This window comes from Lipotes vexillifer, unplaced genomic scaffold, assembly GCF_000442215.2.
Source record: "Lipotes vexillifer unplaced genomic scaffold, Lipotes_vexillifer_v1.1 scaffold770, whole genome shotgun sequence".
Lineage (NCBI taxonomy): Eukaryota > Metazoa > Chordata > Mammalia > Artiodactyla > Lipotidae > Lipotes > Lipotes vexillifer.
This window is the reverse complement of record NW_006798803.1, coordinates 765,085-786,860: the sequence shown is the minus strand read 5'-3', so window position 1 is coordinate 786,860 and position 21,776 is coordinate 765,085. Positions and strand designations below refer to the sequence as shown.

Here is a 21,776-nt window from a genome sequence, read left to right as displayed (position 1 = left end):
AGAACTGCTGGGACTGGGCCTCAAACTGGCTGTAAACTCCCAGCTTTGATAATGCAAGCTTAGGAACTACTGTACTAAAGAATCATATCTGACTCCATTAGGAAGTGAACTCATGATTTAATTTTTTAATAAAATCAGTGCAAAAAAACCAGAAACTTAAAAGTAGATTAAGATCCATGGTCCCCTCAGTACCAAATACACCAGCAGTTTTTTTGTTTGTTTGTTTCGACATACAGGTAGCATGTTTTATTTATCACTACTGTGTGTTTTTTGTTTGCTTGTTTTTTTAATTTATTTTCTTTTTATTTATTTTTGGCTGCATTGGGTCTTTGTTGCTGAGCACGGGCTTTCTCTAGCTGTGGTGAGCAGGGGCTAGTCTTTGTTACTGTGCGCTGGCTTCTCATTGCGGTGGCTTCTCTTGTTGCAGCACACGGGCTCTAGGCGCACGGGCTTCAGTAATTGCAGTGCGTGGGCTCAGTAGTTGTGGCACACGGGCTTAGTTGCTCCACGGCATGTGGGATCTTCCCTGACCAGGGCTCGAACCCGTGTCCTCTGCATTGGCAGGCAGATTCTTAACCACTGCACCATCAGGGAAGCCCGTGGTTGTTGTTTTTTTTTAGTATAAATGTACATGGTTTCTCCCAATAAAAGAATTTTATTCACAAGCTAGTAATTATCACAAGAATTTAAATATCATCATGGTGCCATTTTCCACCTGATTGCCTAACAAATTTCAAGCTCGCCTATGTCAGCAGAATCAAATGTAAATGACACAGGAAGCACGTGTCTATATTTTACTTAACACATTGTCACAAGAAGGCTGTCTTCCTTCCTGAAGTTTTGCTCAGCACCCTCAAACGTTTTACCACCTGAAAATCATTTTGATCAATTTTACCATTGCGGGGAGTGAATTTCCACAGCAGAAATATTTTCAGTTTACAAAACTGAAGTAGCCGTATGTGTGTCTCCTTTTCACTGGGCCTAAGTTGACGACCGCTTTGACCAAGGGCACACACAAGTCCAAGTCCGCTGCTAGCTTGCCCAGTGGCCCTGACATACTCAGGCAGGAGTTACAACTCCACAGTGGGTCCTATGCTAGCACTGGGCAAATATTCTACTAGTATTGAAAATATTGCACAAGGTGTTAACTGTTGTTTCTTGACTAATTCTAGCATTAGAATCCAGCCAGTGGAAAAACTGTTTTCTGAACAAGGTTCTTGCGTCGATGTCTTTGGGAAAGCACCATTTCTGTATATGCAGATACTACCCAGCCCTGGTGGAATTATGCACGGCTTTTTTTTCTGGTCTTCTCTCGCTCTCATCCTTTACTCTCTCAACTCCCAACTAACAAGTGTGGAAGGAATGCTGGAATTAGCACATCGGTATTTAGTGACCCCTCGTGGAACCATTAGTTGAAATGTTGATGAAGAGATGATCGATAGAAGGATCAAACCAGCATCACCTGAACCCAGATCTGTCTTAGCATCACTGAAGCGGTGCCGCTGGACAGTTGGGCCTCCAGATACAGAGCTCACGTCACCCCCATAAGGCATCCCTACCAGGAAAAGATGAACCTGAATGTAGTGGACCCTGCAGAGTTAGTTCTATGTATGAGGAAGAGGTAGATAGAGCAGCAGGTTGTGAGCCACCACGAGGATGCAAACTCCAGCACGCAGAACATTCCACAGGACCACCACTCTGGATTTGATAACTCAGTGGCATGAAACAAACCTAAGCAGCGGCTGGGGGGCAGTTCCAGTAAAGATGACTTGAGAGAGACTCAACCATCCCATATAATGTGTGAAGCTTGTTTGAATCCTGGTTAGGACAAACCAACAGCAAGAAGGCATTTTTGAGACAGCTGGGGAAATTGATTACGGATTGGATGTTACATAAAACCACAGAATTATTGCTCATTTCGTTAGGTGTGATAATGACATCATGAGAAAATGTCTCCATGTTTTAAAGACACGTGCAGAGTATGTGGAGATGACACAGCATGTTTCAAGCCACGAGTTTCATTTCATTTCAAAGTATCAAATCCTTTATTTATAAAATGATTTGTCTTAAAACACCTAAAGTAGTTCAGTCAAGAAAACAATTTCTAGGGCTTCCCTGGTGGCGCAGTGGTTGAGCATCCGCTTGCCGATGCAGGGGACACGGGTTCGAGCCCTGGTCCAGGAAGATCCCACGTGCCGCAGAGCAACTGGGCCCGTGAGCCACAACAACTGTGCCTGCGCGTCCGGAGCCTGTGCTCCGCAACAAGAGAGGCCACGATAGGGAGAGGCCCGCGCACCGCGATGAAGAGTGGCCCCCGCTCGCCGCAACTGGAGAAAGCCCTCGCACAGAAACGAAGACTCAACGCAGCCAAATAAATAAATAAATAATAATTAAAAATGAACATCTGGTAAAAAAAAAAAAAAATTTAAGAAAAAGAAAACAATTTCTAAAGATAATTGGTGACTCTCGGGGGATGAGTATGGAGGTGTTCATTATACTCTTTATTTTTATATTTAGAAAGTTTTCATTAAAAATAGTTTTAATCTAAAAAAGTGATATCTGAGCCATCTGTTAAGGACTACCTAGTGTTTTCTTCCAGGTGGAAGTGATTTCTTCTTGCTGAGCTCACAAGACCTCTCTTCTGTATGTCACCTGCCTACCCTGATTGTTGTGACTTGAGTGTATGTCTCACCTCTTATCGTCCTCCGAGAACGGATGCCTTCCTTGTTTCATCTCTATGTCTTCGCTGTGTCTGACACAGTACACGGTTGACAGTGACTGAATGAACACAGGAATATAGTTTCTAAGAGCCAACACTGCAGCTGTTTCATGATCTCATGTGGGGGGAGCGATATGGGCAAAGGAGATGTAGCCTCATTCAAGTTGAGTTATCCTGAACTTGAGACTCGAAAAATAAGCTTCAATTCAAGTTCTTTGGCCTCTTCCTTAGTTTAGAGTCATAGGCCCATCACTGTACTCTCTAGGAAATGGGCATTGCACTAGTGGATTCGTGGGGGGGCAGGCCTTGGAATGCTTGGAAATAGGCAAATGTTCCACGAGGGCAGAAGGAACTCGCCAATGAGAGGCTGGCGTCTCATCACGACGCCCAACGCCCAAGATGGGCCCTGGGTCTGCACACAGGCTTACCTGTTCTGACTTGAAGCCACCCATCCATGTCTGGCAGGTTAAGTCAGAGGGTAGAGCTTTCGGCTAATAACATGGCAGTGTTTCCAGATCCCAGACTTAGGAACCAGTCAGAGGTGGGTGTAAGGCTGGCTCCGCAGCTCACCAGCTTGACATGGCTTCAAGGCTCAAGTCCATCTCATCTGTAGAAAGAAGGTAGCACTGCCTGTCTCACAGTTACTAAAGGAAATATTATTGTTGATTATTTGTATATGTGGAATAATAGTAAAATATTTATTAAACACTATGGGCCAGGCACTGTTCTAAGATGTGCCAGTAGCATGTAATAACTAATCTAATCCTTAACACACTCTGGGAGCAGGAACTGTTACCATCTGGAGACTAAGAGACAAAAATGTTAAGCAACTTACCCAAGGACACACAGGTCAAAAGTAGCAAAACCAGAATTCAGACCTCAGCATTCTTGTCAACGGTGCTCCGTGGTCTCACTCAAACAGGACAGTGTTCATGGGGCATCTGGCTCAGTATCTGGCACAGGGGGACTGCTTAACACATGACAGTACCTGCTATTTAAAAGAATAAACCAGAGTCGCAACATTGTAAATTAACTATACCTCAATTAAAAAAAATAAATTAAAAAAATTAAACCAGAGTCAAACTGATTTTTCTGTCATGCAGCCATGTGCATTCCAGGGTTGATTTCACGCAGAAGATTTTTTCCACCACATCATTCTCCTGCCTCTCAAATAACCTGCTTCTGGAGCAGCCAGTTCAGGTGGAGGGACTCAGAGCCATCAACACTTCCCGGGGCCACACGACAGCCCGCCATCCTCGGTGGCCTCTGTCCCCCACCTACCATCTCCACCACCACCCAGGCTCTCACCCCCAAAGGAAAGGTTAGGAAATCCCCAAGGACCCCAGTGGCAGCTTAGGGCACCATGAAGCTCTCCTTTGTCACCCAGTTCATCCTCTAGTTAGAATTTATTTAGCACCCTCTCTGCTCTCGTTCCTTTCTGACCCTCATCTTATTTGGCCGCATGACAACCATGTGACTTATGTACAAGCTGTTGGTCCTTGAACTCTATAAAACCTGTGTAGTTGTGCATTATGTGTCAACATCCCCAAACATTTTCCATGTGTTGAATTCGGACTTGAGCACGTCAGCTGGTGAATAAACTGCCACCCGCCTGCCAACAGCTCAGTCTTGGCAGGACAACCATTTTCATCTGGGTAATAGTGTTTGCACAACTGTTTTAATGTTTTGGTGCATTTGCCTCCTAATTTTACACAAGTAGTCATTGGAATTACGCCTGTAATCATGGGTAAGTGCATAATTAAAAGACATCTGTGAAAGGCTAAAAATAGACAAAGATGTGCCAAATAGGCAAGACATAATTGACACGTTATTAGTTTTTGTTTAAAAACATGCTAAAAATATGGCATTCCATAAAGCCAGGATCAGGATGAAGGAATCGCACCCATAGGGCATTGCAAGCAGAAAAGTGCACTGAAACCTGGTTTAATTTCCACAGACACAGAACTGCCCCTTCACCCCCAAACAGGAAAGTCCGTTGTTTGGCGTTTTTTGGCATTCACCTTTGAGTATGTTTTCTCAGGAAGTCTTTATATATGAAAACGAGGAGTAGTTTCATACTTCCCAATTTTATAGGTCAGGAGACTGAGCCTAGGTGATGAGGTGATTTGCCCAGGTTCGCACAGTCAATTCGTGGCTTGCTTCTGAGCCCAGCTTGCTTGGACCACCCACTCCCCCCAGAACCAGGGAGGAGGGAGATGGCTGTATGAGGCTCTGCCTGGAATTCCAGACCTCCCCCGTCCAGCAGCTCCCTGGAGGCTTTTCCTCCCAGCAGGAGGGTTTTGGAGGCAGGTGCAGCCTCCACAGAGGAGAGGACTGTGTGTCTGAGCCTGAGCTGTGGGCCCAGGGGATAGAGCCCCAGGCAGGGCATCCATGTACCTGCTTTGGGCAGGGAGGTCGGGGGCAGCGTGGGGGCTGAGAACCCCCTCCAGCACCTGGCTCTGTCACCTTCAGTGTGACCTTAACAAGCCACCTTGCCACTCCATCCTCAGCTGTGAAATGAGAATACAATAAGTCCCCTACATACGAACCGTCAAGCTATGTACTTTCAAAGACACGAACGTGCCCCTGTATGCCAGCTGTTGTACTGTACTACTGTACTTTTCAAGGTACTGTACTGTAAGATTTAAAATGTTTATTTTTTGTGTTTGTTTTTTATGTATTATTTGTGTGAAAAGCATTATATACCTATTACAGTACAGTGCTATATAGCCGACTGTGTTAGTTGGGTACCTAGGCTGTTTTGGACTTATGACAGCGCTCTCGGAAAGGAACTCGTTCGTGTGTAGGGGACTTACTGTAATTGTAACCACCCTATGGATGCTACATGAATATTGAATGAATCATATATGTCAAGTGCTTTCAACCTGTGAAATGCTGGCCACTGTAAATAAAGGCTTTCCAGTTTCTCTATTTTTAGTTACTGCCTCTGCCACATCCCCTGCCAGGCTGAGGCTGTGTTTCAGGGGTTTTTTTTGTTTTTTTGTTTTTTGTTTTTTGCGGTACGCGGGCCTCTCACTGTTGTGGCCTCTCCCGTTGCGGAGCACAGGCTCCAGACGCACAGGCTCAGTGGCCATGGCTCACGGGCCCAGCCGCTCCGCGGCATGTGGGATCTTCCCGGACCGGGGCACAAACCTTTGTTCCCCGCATCGGCAGGCGGGCTCTCAACCACTGCGCCACCAGGGAAGCCCCTGTTTCAGGTTTTAAGCGTCTCCCCGGGGGCCTACATTGATCTCCCTGCTCTGGTCAAGGTGGGCAGGGGCGTCTAATTCATTTCAAATAAACAAGCAGAGGTCGCCTCCCCCAACATCCCCTCCTCTTTCTAACCCCTACCCCCTGCACTACACACACACACACACACACACACACACACACAAGCACACACACGGGTGCATTCACATGCTTGCTCTGTCATGCACTCACAGACACACGCGGGTGCACTCTCTCTCTCTCTCTCACACACACACACACACACACACACACACACACACACAATTCACATCATTCTCCCATCCATCCCTCACCGCTGGGAGGAGGCCAGTGCCCTCTAAGTGCAGCAAAGCCCCTTGAACACCCAGGGAGCCGCACGTGTTGCCTTGGGCTTCTGCGTGGACACTGCGTTTGTTTCCTGGCTCCACCCAGCCTGAAACTGCTAAAATATCACAGCGAGGTGGCAGCCCAAGCACGGGGACACAGCTCTGCTTGTCACATGGCTTCCTGGGTAACTCAGGCTCCAGTCAGAGCCTCTGTGGTGGAGGGACCCTAGAGAACCGATGTGTCTATAAAACCCATGGAAAAGCATCTGCATACACACTGCTCAGGAGTCAAAGGACGAGGAAGTGTAAGTAGTGGTGATTTAATCTGAGGAATTTTACTTCCTGTCAAGTTATGTAGATGTTCAGTTCTGCTATTTAAGTGAACATAAAGGTCTGACCAGGAAGTTTAAAATTGGTGGCGGTATGGTTGATGCTTGCTTCATTGCGCCAGGAGGCTGGGAGAGGGAGGAAAGGCCTGAGGTCCAGACAGCCATTCTCCAGAGCTGGGGCTGACCCGGGTCCAGGCCTTATGCCCGCTCTGGTCCCCGGCAAGTCATTCACATCTCTTTTCATTTTCTGCTTGTACCAATAAAATTATGCTTCCTGTTAAAGGATTCAAGGAATATATAAAATCATAAGAAAGAAGGTAAAAGTCACACGAGGTCTCATTACTTGAGATAAACAATATTAACACTAGGAAATATCTTTTTGGAGTCCTGCTTTGCATTAACACCCACACACGCACTTTTTTCTTTTTTTTTCGGGGGGGGGATTTTTTTTTTTTTTTTGCGGTACGCGGGCTTCTCACTGCCGTGGCCTCTCGCGTTGCGGAGCACAGGCTCCGGACGCGCAGGCTCAGCGGCCATGGCTCACGGGCCCAGCCGCTCCGCGGCATGTGGGATCTTCCCGGACTGGGGCACGAACCCGTGTCCCCTGCATCGGCAGGCGGACTCTCAACCACTGCGCCACCAGGGAAGCCCCAACACACGCACTTTTTAAAATTTGCTTTTTTTTCTGTTGGGTGTGGGCATGCTTCCTCCCTTCCTTCTGTCTCTACCTCCTCCACCAATCACCAAAGTGAACACCTTCGTGTTTATCCTCCCAAACCTATTTCCATGTAATATAAAAACACGTGCATGTGCCTACATAGGGGTTTCTTGTCTCATTCTTTGGTTTTTCCGAATATGGGGCAGCCTCACTTCTTCACATCCTGCTTTTCTCACATTTCTCAACATTGCTGTGTTGTAGCAATTCCTCTTAGCCTCGCTGGTAGAGATCTAACATGTTCTTTCAGATAGATGCATAATATTTTAGAGACTTTTAAAGTGCAGGTTTACTCAACAATTCCCCAGTTGGTGAGCAGTTACAAAGTTTCTTTTGTTTTGTTTTTTGTTGCTACAACTATTGTGGCAATAAACGTGTTTGTATCTCATATATTCCTATATAAGGATGTCTTAGTACACAGTGAGATCCTTGGAAGTGGGATTGTAAATCGAAAGGTATGTGTAGTTTTTCATTTTAATAGAACTTGAGAGATTGCTTTCTACAAGTTTGGCAATATTTCATATTTTATTTGTTCAATATTTATTAAGCACTTACTCTGTGCCAGGCACTGTTTTAGCAATTTGGATTAACAATGTATAATGCAAAGATCCCAGACCTCACAGAGGTTTCATCTTAGAAATGGAGTGGGACAGAACAGATGAAATAACAATAATAAATACTTTTGTACCAGAAATGTAAGAAAACACAATTTTCCTTTTCTTTACCATCAACAATTGGTATTACCATTCCTCTTTTTTTTTTTTTAACATCTTTATTGGGGTGTAATTGCTTTACAATGGTATGTTAGTTTCTGCTTTATAACAAAGTGAATCAGTTATACATATACATGTGTTCCCATATCTCTTCCCTCTACCATTCCTCTTATATATTTCCCCATCTTATTGATGCAGCGTTCTTGTTACTTTGATTTGCATTTTCCAATTGGTAAGTAATTTCAACATTTTTCACAGGCCTAATTAGTGATTTGGATTTGTGTTGGATGGATTGTCTATAATTTTTACTCATTTTTCTATCAAGTAGATTATATGCTAAACCTACACTTCTTGCCAAATTTCACGACCCCTGTGTATAAGTGGACATCTGTTTGCCATATGCTTTGCAAATCTCTTCCCAACATATTGCTTATCTTCATGATGGTTTCGTTTACTGTGTAGTACCTTTGACATTTATGAATCTGTCCTTTTGTTATGAATATGTCTTTTTGTCCTCTCTCAGCTTCTAGCTATTCCATCTTTATCGTTATCTCCAAGCTCTGGGTCATAGGTATGGTCTCCTAAATTTTCTTCCAATTAAAATTTTTTAATTTTTAATATATTTTTTCAATACACCTGGAATTTATTTTTTTTAATGTGGTGTGAGATTGGCATCCAATTGTATTTTGTTCTAGGTAGATAGCTATTTCCCCAATACCTTTTATTAAAATAAACCCTCAGTTCTCCACTGAATTAAAATGCCACTGTTTTCATATATGCAGTTTCCATATGTACTGGAATCTGTTTGCATTCTTATTACTATGCGTCACTGATGATATGTCTATTCCTATTCCACTTTCATGCTGGTTTGATTTTACTCTCCTTTTTCTTAATTTTAAAGCTAGGGTAGGACTTTATTTGGTCATAGAAACCTTCAGATAATGTTATCCAATTAAAAATTGTAATTATTGAAAGTACATTTAACTTATATTGGGAACAACAAATAAGTCATAATCAAGAAAGAGAAGAGATGAAAATAATTACAAAACAATACGATGTAAAACTTCATGGTAAATTGGAAATGGAGAGGAAATCAAAGATGTCCTATAAATCATATAAATTATGAAAGTGGTGCAAGAAAGAGGAAAAGTGGCAACAAATTCCTGTGGAAGAAACTGGAAATTTATTTAGAGATGTACTATTTAAAAGGGTCCCAGGAACAGATGACTTACCAGCTGAGTTCCATGTAGTCTTTAAAGAAGAGATAATCCCAATGTTAGTAAACGATTCAAGATCATAGGAAGAAAGACGAAGAGATCCCCGGTATGTTATGAAGCCAGAATCATCTTAATATTAATTCCTTATAGACCAATCACGCTCAGGAATATAGATTTTCATTCAAAATACAATATTAGCAAATAGGACCCATCCGTGTATCAAAAAGACTAAGGCACTGTAACCAAATAGCTTTGTTTGTTTGTTTGTTTTTGTTTTTGTTTTTTCGCGGTACGCGGGCCTCTCACTGCTGTGGCCTCTCCCGTTGCGGAGCACAGGCTCCGGACGCGCAGGCTCAGCGGCCATGGCTCACAGGCCCAGCCGCTCCGTGGCATGTGGGATCCTCCCGGACCGGGGCACGAACCCGCGTCCCCTGCATCAGCAGGCGGACTCTCAACCACTGCGCCACCAGGGAAGCCCCCAAATAGCTTTTATTCCAGAATGCAAGGATGTTTCAGTAGCAGAAAATTGATCCACATAACTCATTACATCAACAAGTTAAAGAAGAAAATTATCATATAAATAGATATTAAATAGTCACCTGATAAAATTCAGCAGCACTTCCTAGTACAACCCCATAATCCGTTATCCAAAATGTGGGTAAGTGTGGTGGTCTAGTGTCCGCCAGGGCTCCACGGTTGGCTCTGCATTGCTTAACTCTTTGACCCGGAACCAGCTGCTTAACATCTCAGACCTCCTACTTGCACTTATTTTAGAGAGACCTGAAAGGATGATACAAGATAGGTGAAGTTCTTGGTCACGCGTAAGCGCTCCTTGAACAGCCGGCCCTGGAATGGGGGTGGTGGTGAAGTGGTGATGCTCTTGGCTGTGGTCTCCAGGGTCTTTCCCACATCTGTCATTTGAAGATTCTTTACCCAAGAAAAATCTTGTTCGTACTTCACTCACCTCTCAAGAAGATTCCCCGATATTGTTGAAAAGTTGGCATTAGATGCCTGTACTATCTTTGTGACCTAAATTACAGCATCTCGCCTGAAAATCTGAGCTGGAAAGAACCTCAGAATGTTCTAACATGGGCCAAGAGAGGGAATGTGACTTTCCCAAGTGAAGACTGAAACCCAGACCACCAGACGCGTTGGTCAGCCTCTTTCTAGACGGCAACGCTCCTACCCCCAGGGGCCTGGGATCCACCCTGACGGTTTCTGGCAGTTTCCTCAGGCCAGACCACCTCTGTGTCCTAAACCCAGGAGTCTCTCCTCGCTGGGCCACTTCTTCCTGCTCTGGGAAAAAAGATGGAGGCAAGCTTAGCCCACCCAAGCCCCTTCTGACCCCATGTTCTGACTTTGACCTTCTCTGCCCCCCTGCTTCCCCACCTTTCTAATAGGCAACAGGAAGGGGTTTGGGGACGCTCTTGTGCACAGAGGCTCTGAAAACCTACTCACATCGCCAATCTGCTGTGTGCTCTCTGACAGGATGGGAGTGGTAAGCAGCAAAAGGCAGGTCAAGGAGAAGGGGAAGGGCAGATGGAGCCCCGAGAAGGCCAGCACCCAGGGCAAAGAGGCCCCACCACTGCCGCCCCTGGTGAGTGGCTGCTGTGCGCAGCTGGAGGGGTGGGAGAGGGGCGCACAGAGCTCCCCCACGCGGCTCAGGGGCTGCTGCTCGTCTCCAGCCAGCACCAGCGCCATCTCTAGACAACGCGGGGCACCAACAAGTAGGCCCCTCCCACTGCCACCATGACCCACGTTGCAGTGGTGGCATAGTACCAAGCTTAGCAGCCAGATTGCTGAGCTTAAATCTACGAGCGGTGTGCTTCCAGGTAGGTTACTTAACTCCTATGGGCCTCAGTGTCCGCATCTGTAAAATGGGTACAGTAAGAATGCCTTTCTGATGGGGACGTGACCATACGCAGGTGTGTAAGGCACAGGACCGGGCCTAGGGGGCTCCCGGTAATTCTTAGCCAGTTTTCAATGCACACGGGCAGCCTTGAAGAGGAAAGGAAATAAAAAATGTCAACTTGAAGAAAGGGTGGGGCGGGGGTGGGGTCTGGGGCATTTAGCAACATCTGCTGCCCCCACCCCCCTGCCCAGAAGCTCCTGATGGTCATTGTCCCTTTCGTGGCACTGCTGCTGGCATTCCAAGCAGCTTGCCGTCCTGGGATAAGGCAGCCTAGGACTGGAGGGGCCCTCTTCTCCGCAGCAGGCCCTCAAGTTCTCATGGAGCCTGTCATGCAGTTCTGGTCTGTTCACAAAATGGTTGGCACCCTTTGACGGTAGCATTCCCAAAGAGGCACTTTTAAATGATGATGTTCGTGTCTCCCCCACCCGGCCACCTACCCCCTTTTGGTCTGGGGCAGTTGGGAGTCATGCCCGGGTCCCCCAACCCTCACCAGCACATTTGACTGGCCATTGCTTTATTCTGACAGTGACCTGATGGGGGAGGGGAGGGGGGATTGCCAATCCTGTTTCTTAGAGAAATCTTATTTATCCGTGTCCCAATTTAGTGCAGGGCTTGGCAGGTAGCAATGAAATGTTTGTTGAATGAATGAATGATCGACTGGGAAAACGCCAACTTCGACTGTGTTCGGTATATGCTAATAAGTAGTAGAGTCTGGAAGGTTTTAAACTTTTTTAAAAGTCACATCATATTGATTAATTATGGAAAAAAATCGTAAATACTCATTATTCCACTGCCCAATGATACCTGGTGTTAGCACTTCAGAGCTCCTGCCTCCAGACCCCTTTTCTGTGGGTTATTTGTATTACATGTTTATATTGTCAATGGAACCACGCTATACATGCCATTTTGCAAAATCCTACTGCAAAATTGTGTTCAGTAAATATGGAATACAAAAAGAATATTTGGGGACTTCCCTGGCAGCCCCAGTGGTTAAGACTCCATGCTCCCAATGCAGGGGGCACGGGTTCGATCCCTGGTGGGGGAATCCCACATGCTGCGTGGCCAAAAAAAAAAAAAATTTGTAACGCATATGTCAAGTTGAACAAAGAATAGAAATGAAGAGCCAGCACAGCTCTGTCATATTCAGAAGTAGAAGGTGATCGGTTGAGACTGTCTGCTGCCCCCAGTCTATCCTCGTCACCCCAGGCCCCACTGTCCTGAGAGTGTTTATCGTTGCTTAGCTTCGCTTTTTCGGTGTGATCACATATGGATATGTTTCTAAACACCCTTCAGTTTGACTTTACCTGTTGTGAACTTTAAATCCGTTGAATCAGACAGCGCGTATTCGTCTGAGACGTGGGTTTTGGATCTCCATTACGTTTGTGGGTTTTATCCACGGGGATGCCTGGGGCTGTAGCCCCGAACTCGCCCCGGGTTTCGTTGCATGACTCGCTCCAGTTTGTCTCTTCGTCTGTCTTTGGTCAAAGGGTGATTTCCACACTTCAACGATTTTTATTTTTTTAATTTTTTTTCTGGGAGCCTTCCGGTGCAAAGGTTTCTCTACAGGGTACATACCTGGGAATACATCTGTTGAGTTTGAGGGAAATACGCTTTTAAAATAATTTCCCTTGAGAGCAAATACTCTTTTGCAATTTCTCTTCTAAAGAAGAACCAGGATTTTAACCTGGGTGATACGGCTTCCTCCCACAGTTCCACAGCTTCCTCTTACGAAGTTGAGGCATCCCCACGTACCCCTCCTCCGGCCACACGTGTAGTTGGGCAGGCGGTCCCGGCTTGTGGGACGTGGCACTGGCACCTGGGGCCTGAGGCAGCACGTGTAGAATTTACCTGTGCAGCCTCCTGGGCCAGCAGAGAGGCTCCCCCAGACCCTCCAGCTGGCACGGAGCAGTCTCACCCCTCCTGCCCTGCCCAGGCCTCGGGGCCGTGACCTAACACAGAGCACGTGCATTTCCGCTCCAGGTCGTGTTTAACCACCTGGCTCCACCCCCTCCTGACACCAGGCACCCGGACCAAGGTAAGAAGGGGCTGCTTCGGCAGCTGAGGCTCCCCTGGCCACATCCTCCGGGCCCCGGCTTCGTGCAGTTGGAACAGGGGCCGAGGTAGGAGCAGCTTCCTGGGGAAGATGGGCCCTCGAGGGTCAGAGAGGAGGAGGCCTGGGGGAGGCTGAGTGAGGTGCCCTAGGCTTCACCTGCCCTTGGGGGTTGTCCCTCCAGGAGCCAAGCACCAGCTCATTTAGTGCCTGGGTGGGCTTTTTTTTTTTTTTTTGAAGACTTTACAAACTACGAATGAGCACCAAAGGAGTTACAGCAAATACAAACAGCATCGTCAAACCCAGGCTTTCAAAAATTCTAGCTCCCAACCTCCAAGGGCGAAGGCCGATGGCTCTGCATCCCAGCCCGTGCTCTGTTCCATATGGAGTTTCCCATATCTAGTTTCCCAGCCCACTTTCAAAGGCTCCCTGCCGGCCTTCTAACCACCCCTGGTCTCTGCTTCCACTCTGAGGGGCCGGACTGTGGAGGTGACATAATGAATGACCTCGGCCCTCTGACATAATGAATGACCTCGGGGGTTCAGGCCGGGGCAGGGGCTCACAGGATGGGGCTTCCAGGAGAGCTGTGCCCCAGCATCCTCATAACCCACCTGCATCCAGCACCGGGAGGCCTCAGGCATTAGAGCACTCACAGGACTGCACTGAACAAACAACCCAGAGCCCAGCTCTGCCCCAGGACTGCGGAGGATGCAAAACTAATTACAATGGGGCCCCTCCTCGAAGGAGCTCAGAGTCTGTCAGTCAAGAGCTGGAACCCAGTTAGTGGCCTCACCTGGTGCCTGGTGTTTCTTATCCGTGCTGAGGATCACGGTTAATTACCGTTAGGGGAGATCCTTACTTCCTGCCGGGGGCTTCACATCTCCAGGAAGGAAGCGCAGGAGAAGGAAGTAAAACCAACTGCCTTTGGCACAAGACCTTGAATCTCAGAACCGGAGGAGGCCTCTGTCATCTATTCCAGCCCCCCTTCCCGCCGAGGGGAGGTGAACAGCCAAACTCTGGTGACAAAGCTGAGTCATCTACTTCTGGGGACGCTAAGTGGTCTCCAGGTGACCTTTTTCAGGGCGGGGGGTCTTCGCTCCCCAGAGCTGTGCAGAAAAGCAGTGGTCATTGGAAAGATGATAAGCCAAGCTCCGGAGCCCACTCCGTTCCAGGGACCAGCAGCTCGTCTGGGTACTGCCAGCCAGAGCACTGTGACAGGGCCTTGGGTACCGTTACAGGTCAAAGTTACAGCTGCTATGTTCCGAGACCACTACTCCCCTTGGAACAGAGGCAGGGAGGGCAGGGGGAGAAGGGGAAGAGAGGGGAGGGTCATGGCCCCCGAAGTGATAAGGGATGGTTCCCAGACGTGGGTCTGCGTCCCTCAGGTCCACACAGCCCATCTCCCTAGATCTTTGGGATTTTTCCAGCCCCTACCATCGCTCTAGCAGCCCAAGCAGTGACCATCTCTTCCCTGTTCACCCTAGAGGAACACTTCGTGGTGGCCCTGTATGACTACAAAGCCGTGAACGACCGGGACCTGCAGATGCTGAAGGGGGAGAAGCTGCAGATCCTGAAGGAGTAAGTGTCCCGGACACCGTCCCTGTGACTGCAGGACCCCACCCCCCGCCCACCTACCTTTCCCCCAACCCACTGCCCTGCGCGGCTGCCTTCCAGAATACCTTCTCCAGTGCCCTGCCCCCCAGCCCAGCCCAGTCACTCAGTAGTAGGGGTTCGTATTCACTACCTCCTACTCTGCTGTCAAAACCCTACTCTTCCTTCAAAACCCACCTTTAACGTCACCTCCTCCATGAAGCCCTCCTGATGCCCACAACGCTTGCCTGGCTGCTGCATCATAGCTCTGGGCTGGAGTCTGTTGTGTCCAGATTTGTCTCCCTTGCCAGACAAGATCTCACATGAGACCATACCCGTGAATTCAGCTTTAGAGTATCCAGAGTTTCTTCTCAGAAACTGCTCTAAAGCTACTCTCTCTCACGTCGGGCTTGTCCTGTGGAGGCTGAGGGCTCCTTTATTTCTTGATGTTCTGCGATAACGTGTGAAGGCCCTGACCTTTTGACCATCTGTGGGCTCCGGTTGGTCCTCTCCTCTGCAGCCCTCTTTGTTTCTGTCTTTCCCGTCCAGTCCAAATTCACTCCCCAAACCCTATACGTGTCCCATTAATCGAGAGGAAGGCAGCTCACCAGAGGACTGGGGCCCTCGTGAGTGGATCAGGCTATGGAGACAAACCTCCCCTGGAGGCTGCGTTGTTCCCTTTCCTCCCCTGGGCCAGGAGCATCTTGGGCCCATCGGATGCTGGCGAGTTGGAATGACCTGGACACCCCGCATCACTGAGCCCCTGGCCCCAGTTCCCTCCCCTCTGCCCGGCCACCTGCCTCTCGAATCCTCTGCCTCCCAGGGGTGAGATGCTGTGGGCTGTGAGCTGCCCAGAGAGGCCTGTGGGAGCCGCTACCTGTTTTGTTTTTCTTTCCCACCTAGAGCTGGAGACTGGTGGTTGGCCAAGTCTCTCATCACAGGAAGAGAAGGCTACGTGCCCAGCAACTTTGTGACCCGAATAGAGACCCTGGAAGTGGAAAAGTAGGTGGACAGAAGGCCCCTCAGAGCAGAGGCATGTGCTGGCTGCTTCTAGTCTGTGCAGGGCAGAGCCAGAAAGTAGCTAAAGAGCAGAGCAGGGTGTGAACCCGGCACAGAGTGGGCAGGAGAGGGGTGGGGACTTGGTGCCGCTGGGAAAGGCTTGTCTAATGTCCCAGCAACGTTTAAATCTCTGTGTGACACTGAAGGTGTCACTCAGGGAGCCCATCTCACCCTTCCCATCTGTAAAATGGGAGCTGCCCATTTCCTGGTTAACCTGATAGAGACAACCCCATGTCCCACTGCCTTGATCAGCCACCCCCCTCCCCTGCCTCCAGGACAGGACTCAGGGCTTGCACCTCGGGGGACTCACAGGATGGGGGCCTTAGGGGACAGCTCCGCCCCAGCATCCTCATAACCCACCTGCACACGGCACCAGCCAGGGCCTCGAGCATTAGTGCCCTGAGCAAACAGAGCCAGAGCCCCAGCTCTGCCCAGGACTGGGGAGGATGCAAAACCCATTATGACGTGACCCCTGCCCTGAAGGAGCTCAGAGTCTGTCAAACTCCCGAGCTGGCACGGGTCTGCCGCCTCGTCTAGTGTTCCCATCCAGCGATGCTTGCCCCCAGGAGGGCCTCTTGCCCAGCACGCCCAGCCCTGTGCCTGTCCCTGGACCAGTGTGGGGCGGGCACATCCACCCTGACCAGCCCATGCTCAAGGGGCACTAGAGACCCACCCCCAAGGAGGGTGGGTTGTGAGGGAAGATGTCAGGTACATTCTCCCGGAGCAAAATTAACAAAGGGCACCAAATACTGCTCTCCTTTCATTTCAAGAAAACACCAAGTCCATCGCTGACAGCAGGGAAAGGGACCGAGGGGTATTTCATGTATCAAAATGTGGGGGCTCAGCTCAGGGTTAAGTTGGCAACAGGAACACATTTTATCTCTGGAGGGAAGGGACTTGGGTGACAATATCCCCGGGAGCGTGGCCACTCTCTGAGGTCTGTCTGCCTTTGTGTTTTTCTTTTCCAGGTGGTTCTTTAGATCAATTGGCCGGAGAGATGCCGAGAGGCAGCTTCTGGCTCCAATCAATAAGGCCGGCTCCTTTCTTATCAGAGAGAGCGGAACCAGCAAAGGTAAGCCTGGGCCTCTGCTGCCCTCCCTGTGCAGCCCGGGAGCCCCACCTGCAGCCTTGCTTCTGGGAGTTGGGAGGGGGCCAGGGTGTGGGGTGCTAGGCAGGAGAACCTGGCAGCGTTCCCCCCGGGGGGTCCCTCCCACATCAGGCCAGCCAGGACAGCCCATGGGTATCCGGTAACTGAGCGTGAGGCTGTACACATGGACAGTTCTCCCAGGGCCCCGCTGGAAATGTGCCCAGCACGAGAGCTGCTCCCATCTCGGGCTGGTCTCGCACTGCCTCGGTCAGCAGGGGTGCTGAGGCTGGTGAGGGCAGAAGAGGGGGTGTGACCCAGGGCCATGTCTGGAATCAAAGGATTTGGGAGCTGAAAGAATCCTTAGAGATAATCTCAGCTAGAGGCTGTGACTCAGACACTTCCAAGAGCCCGTGAGGTATAAGTTTGTGATATACAAGGAGGGGCAGTGATCACTGAGATCTGGGGGACACACAGATTCAAACCCACTGACCGAGCAGAACGTTTCTGCCACCACCCTCAGGCCACTGCGTTTTCTCTTTCTCTGTCTTTAGTTTTCTCTCTGTCTTTCCTCCTCAAAGTTCTTTCTGCTATAAAGTATAAAACACATCTAAAAATTGCATAAATTATAAATGAGTGCATAATTATAAACATAGAGTCACGCTAAGTAAACACCTGTGTAACCACAAGAGCGAGAACATTCCACACACCCAAAGCCCCTCTCCCTGCCCCACCGGTGCCCCTTTCTGATTCACCTCCTCACCCGCCAGAGAAGCCACCACTGTCCTGACTTGGATGGAAATCCTTCCTTATCTTTCTTTATAGTTTTGCCACCCATGTTTTGTCTGTTTTTCACCTTTATACAAATGGAATCATACTATTTTAGTTTTTGTGTGTGTCCTATTCCTTTCACTCAACACTGTAAGATTCTGTATTTGTTTGCCAGGCCTTCTGAGGCAAAGTACCAGGAACTGGGGGACTTAAACAACAGAAATGTGTTTTCCCACAGTTCTGGAGGCTAGAAATCTGAGATCAAGGTGTGGGCAGGGTTGGTTGCTCCTGAGGCCTCTCTCCCTGGCTTGCAGGTGGCCGTCTTCTCCCTGTGTCCTCACTCGGTCGTCCCTCTGTGTGTGTCTGTGTCCTCATCCTCTCTTCTTATAAGGACACCAGTCATATTGGATCAAGGCCCACCCCAATGACCTCATTTTAATGTAATCACCTCTTCAAAGACCCTATTTCCAAAGATAGTCACATTCTGATGTACTGGGGGTTAGGACTTCAGCACAGGAATTTGTGGGGAGGGGGGGACACAATTCAGCCCATAACAGACTCACTCGTGTTGTTAAGGATAGCAACAGTTCGCTTTGACTGCTATACGGAATCTAGTATATGAATATTCCATAAGTTATTGCTGTTTCTCCATGCTGACGTTGGTGGACTTGGGGTTGTTTCGAGTTTGGGTCTGTTATGAACGTGCTGCTATGAACCTTGTTATTATATATGCTTCCTGGTACACGTTTGCCACTAGTCTTCCATCTTTGAGGTACTGGGCCAATACCCCCATTTGAAAGATGAGAAAACTGACTCCCTGAGGGAAGAAGTGACTCATTCAAGACCAACAGTGAACAAGCGTCAGGGCCCAGATCATCTGAGGGGCACCAAAAATCTTCACAAGCTCTAAAACGTGTCAAACTGGCCTAACCTGGGTGGATGGAGGGGAGTTTCCCAAGCAGGGTGAAGAAAGCCTTTGTTATCAGGACACTGCACAGAGGGACCTGTTACAGGAGAGGAGGTGGCAGCAGCGACATCAGAGGTGAAGGGGAGAGAGGGTGGCTGGGCTGTGAGCCTGGCCCCCTGTGTTGGGGCAAAGAGAAAAGACAGGGCTTTCCTGGTGGGAGCACCACCCCCTCCCCTGCCCGCTGGCTTACCCTTCAGCTCCATCCATGGCTTGAGAACTGCAGTGAGTGGAAACACTAAAGCAGCAAAAGCTGGACAAAGAGAGCTGCTTACAACCCACTGGAGGCTCAGGGGAGCTCCCACAGCTCACTGCCCCTCAAAGGGTCAGAACCAGGTGGGGGAGGTGGAGGGATGCAATGGTGCGTTGGGGTGCTCTGTGCAGAATTTCCAGAAATGCACCCATGGATGCATTAAATTATATACACATGCATATTAGGATATTGCCACTACTCCATTTGAATAGCAGTGCACCTATGTCCAAGAAACAATATGGGAATCATTAGAGATGACATAAGTGTTTTGTTTGCTGTAGAATATTTCAAATGCATACGGAAGTAAAGCGAAGAGTATAATGGAGCCCCTGTACCCAACACCCAGCTTCAACAATAATCAACCCAGCTAATCTCGTTTTGTGTATATCACCACCCACCACTCTTACTTTGAAGCAAATCCCAGACATCACGTCATTTCACCTGGAAATGATGTTTTAATTGTTGCCTATTGCTAAGGGACCCCCTGGAGGGAAAGGGCGTCCCCAACCTCAGTGTGAAGGAGGAAGGGGTCTCTAAGGGTGGTGGCTGTCTCCTCCTGTCCTTGCCCCCCTCCTCAGCTAGTCCAGGCTGGGATTGGCCAGATGGAGCTGAGGCTTCGGGACGCCACGCACATAGACACATCCCTGCATACACATGCGCACACTCCACCGAACTCCAAAGCATCTGGAGGCCACAGACAGAGGATGGGAGATGGGGAAGGAACACTGCCCCCAGAAGCCAGGGAGCGAGTTCTAGCCCCGAGAGGCCTCCAGGACATCCCTTAGCTTCTCAAGCTTCATTTAATTGGTATCTGTGTGAGGACTGACTAGTTTCCCAGTTCAAGGGCAGGTGGTCCTTACAGTGTTAAGAAATCTCAATCTCTGGGAGCCCAGCCTTGCCTATGCCCAGCGCAGCCCACACACAGCGTGGAGACAGGACAAGGGGATCCGGATTTTGTGAACCGCAAGGACTGAAGTCCCCTTTAAGAGGAAGGAATGCCAGGTTGTACATAGATATTCAGGACAGTCCCTAGGAGGAGCCCACACTAGAGAGAGGCCCTAAATCCGAGCCTCTGCTGCCCTGCTGGAGGAAAGCCCGGTCTCCTTGGCTGATCTAGAGGATTTGCAAGCCGGGTGCAGCGGAGGGAATGGGGAGAACAGCTCCTTTCCTCACTAGGGTGATGCGCGGTTGAATGGACTCACTAGAGCCACTTTCTGGTTCCTGAGATACCGGGGCACGTTGCACCCACCCGGGGCGAAGTCGGGGCCACAGTTTGCCGTGTGCGGGCGGGGCTGGGGTCCGGAGCGTGGAGCGGGCTGTGGCGGAGGCAGGGCGCGCTGCGGGGCGCAAGGCTTCTCCGCATCCTTTTGCAGGTGGGCAATAAGAGAGGCGCAATGGCCAAGGGTTAGGGGAGAAGGGGTTTGAGCTGGGCTGATGGTCTGATGGGGGAGGAAAGACGCCTGAAGACAAACACCGCAGAGCAAAATCAAGCGCCCACACCCAGGACAAGAGGTGTCCAAGCCTGACACCTGGCGGGGAAGGGTGGTACTGCTCGAGGTAGGCGAGCCCTTAGGAAGGGCACGGGAGCCCCCAAGCCTGCCGCTGGCCAGCGGAGGGCCCTGGGGCAAAGCGACATCCCCCTTCTGGGCCTCAGCTTCCTCATCTTCCAAATAAGAGTGGAGGAGTGTGGTGCCCAGAGAGCTGGACAGAGGCGCTTTATAAAAACCATCAAGTTCGTGGAATGTTTTTCAGCTGAAAACGTGCGATCTAAATTGCTCTTAACCCTTGGCATCTGCTACATTCACCTAGAAGACAGAATACCTAGTTGTGTGTATGGATTTGAACAGAACCCCTGGGGAGTGCCTTATGTTCTCCCCCATGGACAGGAGTGCTTGGGGTTGTAATTTACTATTGCATGTGGGGTAGGGTCAGCCTTTCAGCTAGAATGAATGAATGAATGAATGAATGAACGAGTCAGTCTCTTAGTCCCTCCAACAACTCTATATTTCTCAATATCCCATGGCAAAGGGTCCGCAAGCCCCAGGGCCCAAGTTGGGGGACAGCCTGATTGCTAAGATAACATCCTGCCTGCTCCAGAGTTCTGGGATTCTCTGGCTGAGTTTTGGGAGATTTGGGGAGGAACGTCAAGGACAGAGTCAGATGGAGCTGAGAGGAAAGGCTTCCAGGAGGGTGGAGGGTGAGATGAAGGAAAAGGTAACTTTTGATGGAAGTGGTCAAAATGGAGAGCAGAATTTGGGGAACTTTTTTCCAGGGTATTGAAATGAAGCCCAAATCCCAGTCCTGGGAGAAGCAAGGCCTCTATGCCTTGCTTCTCATGTATGTGTCTTTATTAACCCTCCAGGTGCCTTTTCTCTGTCTGTGAAGGATGTGACCACCCAGGGGGAGGTGATCAAACACTATAAGATCCGCTCCCTGGATGAAGGCGGCTATTACATCTCCCCCCGAAACACCTTCCCCACCCTGCAGGCTTTGGTGCAGCACTATTCTAGTAAGAGGGGGCATCTGATGAGGGGGCATGGGGGGCTTGTACCAGAGGAGCCCTTGTATTTCTCTATCACTAAGATCTCAGGATGGTGTGAATTATTGGTGCCATCTTGGTGGAGGGGTGGAGGATTATCCCAAGGCTGGACCTAAGGAGTTGACAACTGTCAACATAATGATTCACATTCTGTGTCCCTAATCCCCTCTACTGGCTGTGACCACTTGGAGAGTAACAAGTATTTTCAGTCTTAGAGACAGCAAGACAATGATAGCATTCCTTGCTTAATGCAAAACGAATGCAGAGAGCCGTGTGTGTGTGTGTGTGTGTGTGTGTGTGTGTGTTT

General features: G+C 49.1%; 1 protein-coding gene across 1 annotated transcript in view; it reads left to right on the top strand.

Annotated features, from left to right (window-relative positions):
* Positions 1–21,776, top strand: part of BLK (BLK proto-oncogene, Src family tyrosine kinase) — a 48,623-nt gene that overhangs the window by 17,799 nt on the left and 9,048 nt on the right. The window contains exons 2-7 of the mRNA XM_007471122.1: positions 10,736–10,844; positions 13,140–13,194; positions 14,694–14,787; positions 15,703–15,801; positions 16,827–16,930; positions 21,293–21,439. Coding sequence (XP_007471184.1) covers positions 10,737–10,844; positions 13,140–13,194; positions 14,694–14,787; positions 15,703–15,801; positions 16,827–16,930; positions 21,293–21,439 — 607 coding nt within the window. The 5' untranslated portion in view covers position 10,736. The remainder of the gene's footprint in view (positions 1–10,735; positions 10,845–13,139; positions 13,195–14,693; positions 14,788–15,702; positions 15,802–16,826; positions 16,931–21,292; positions 21,440–21,776) is intronic.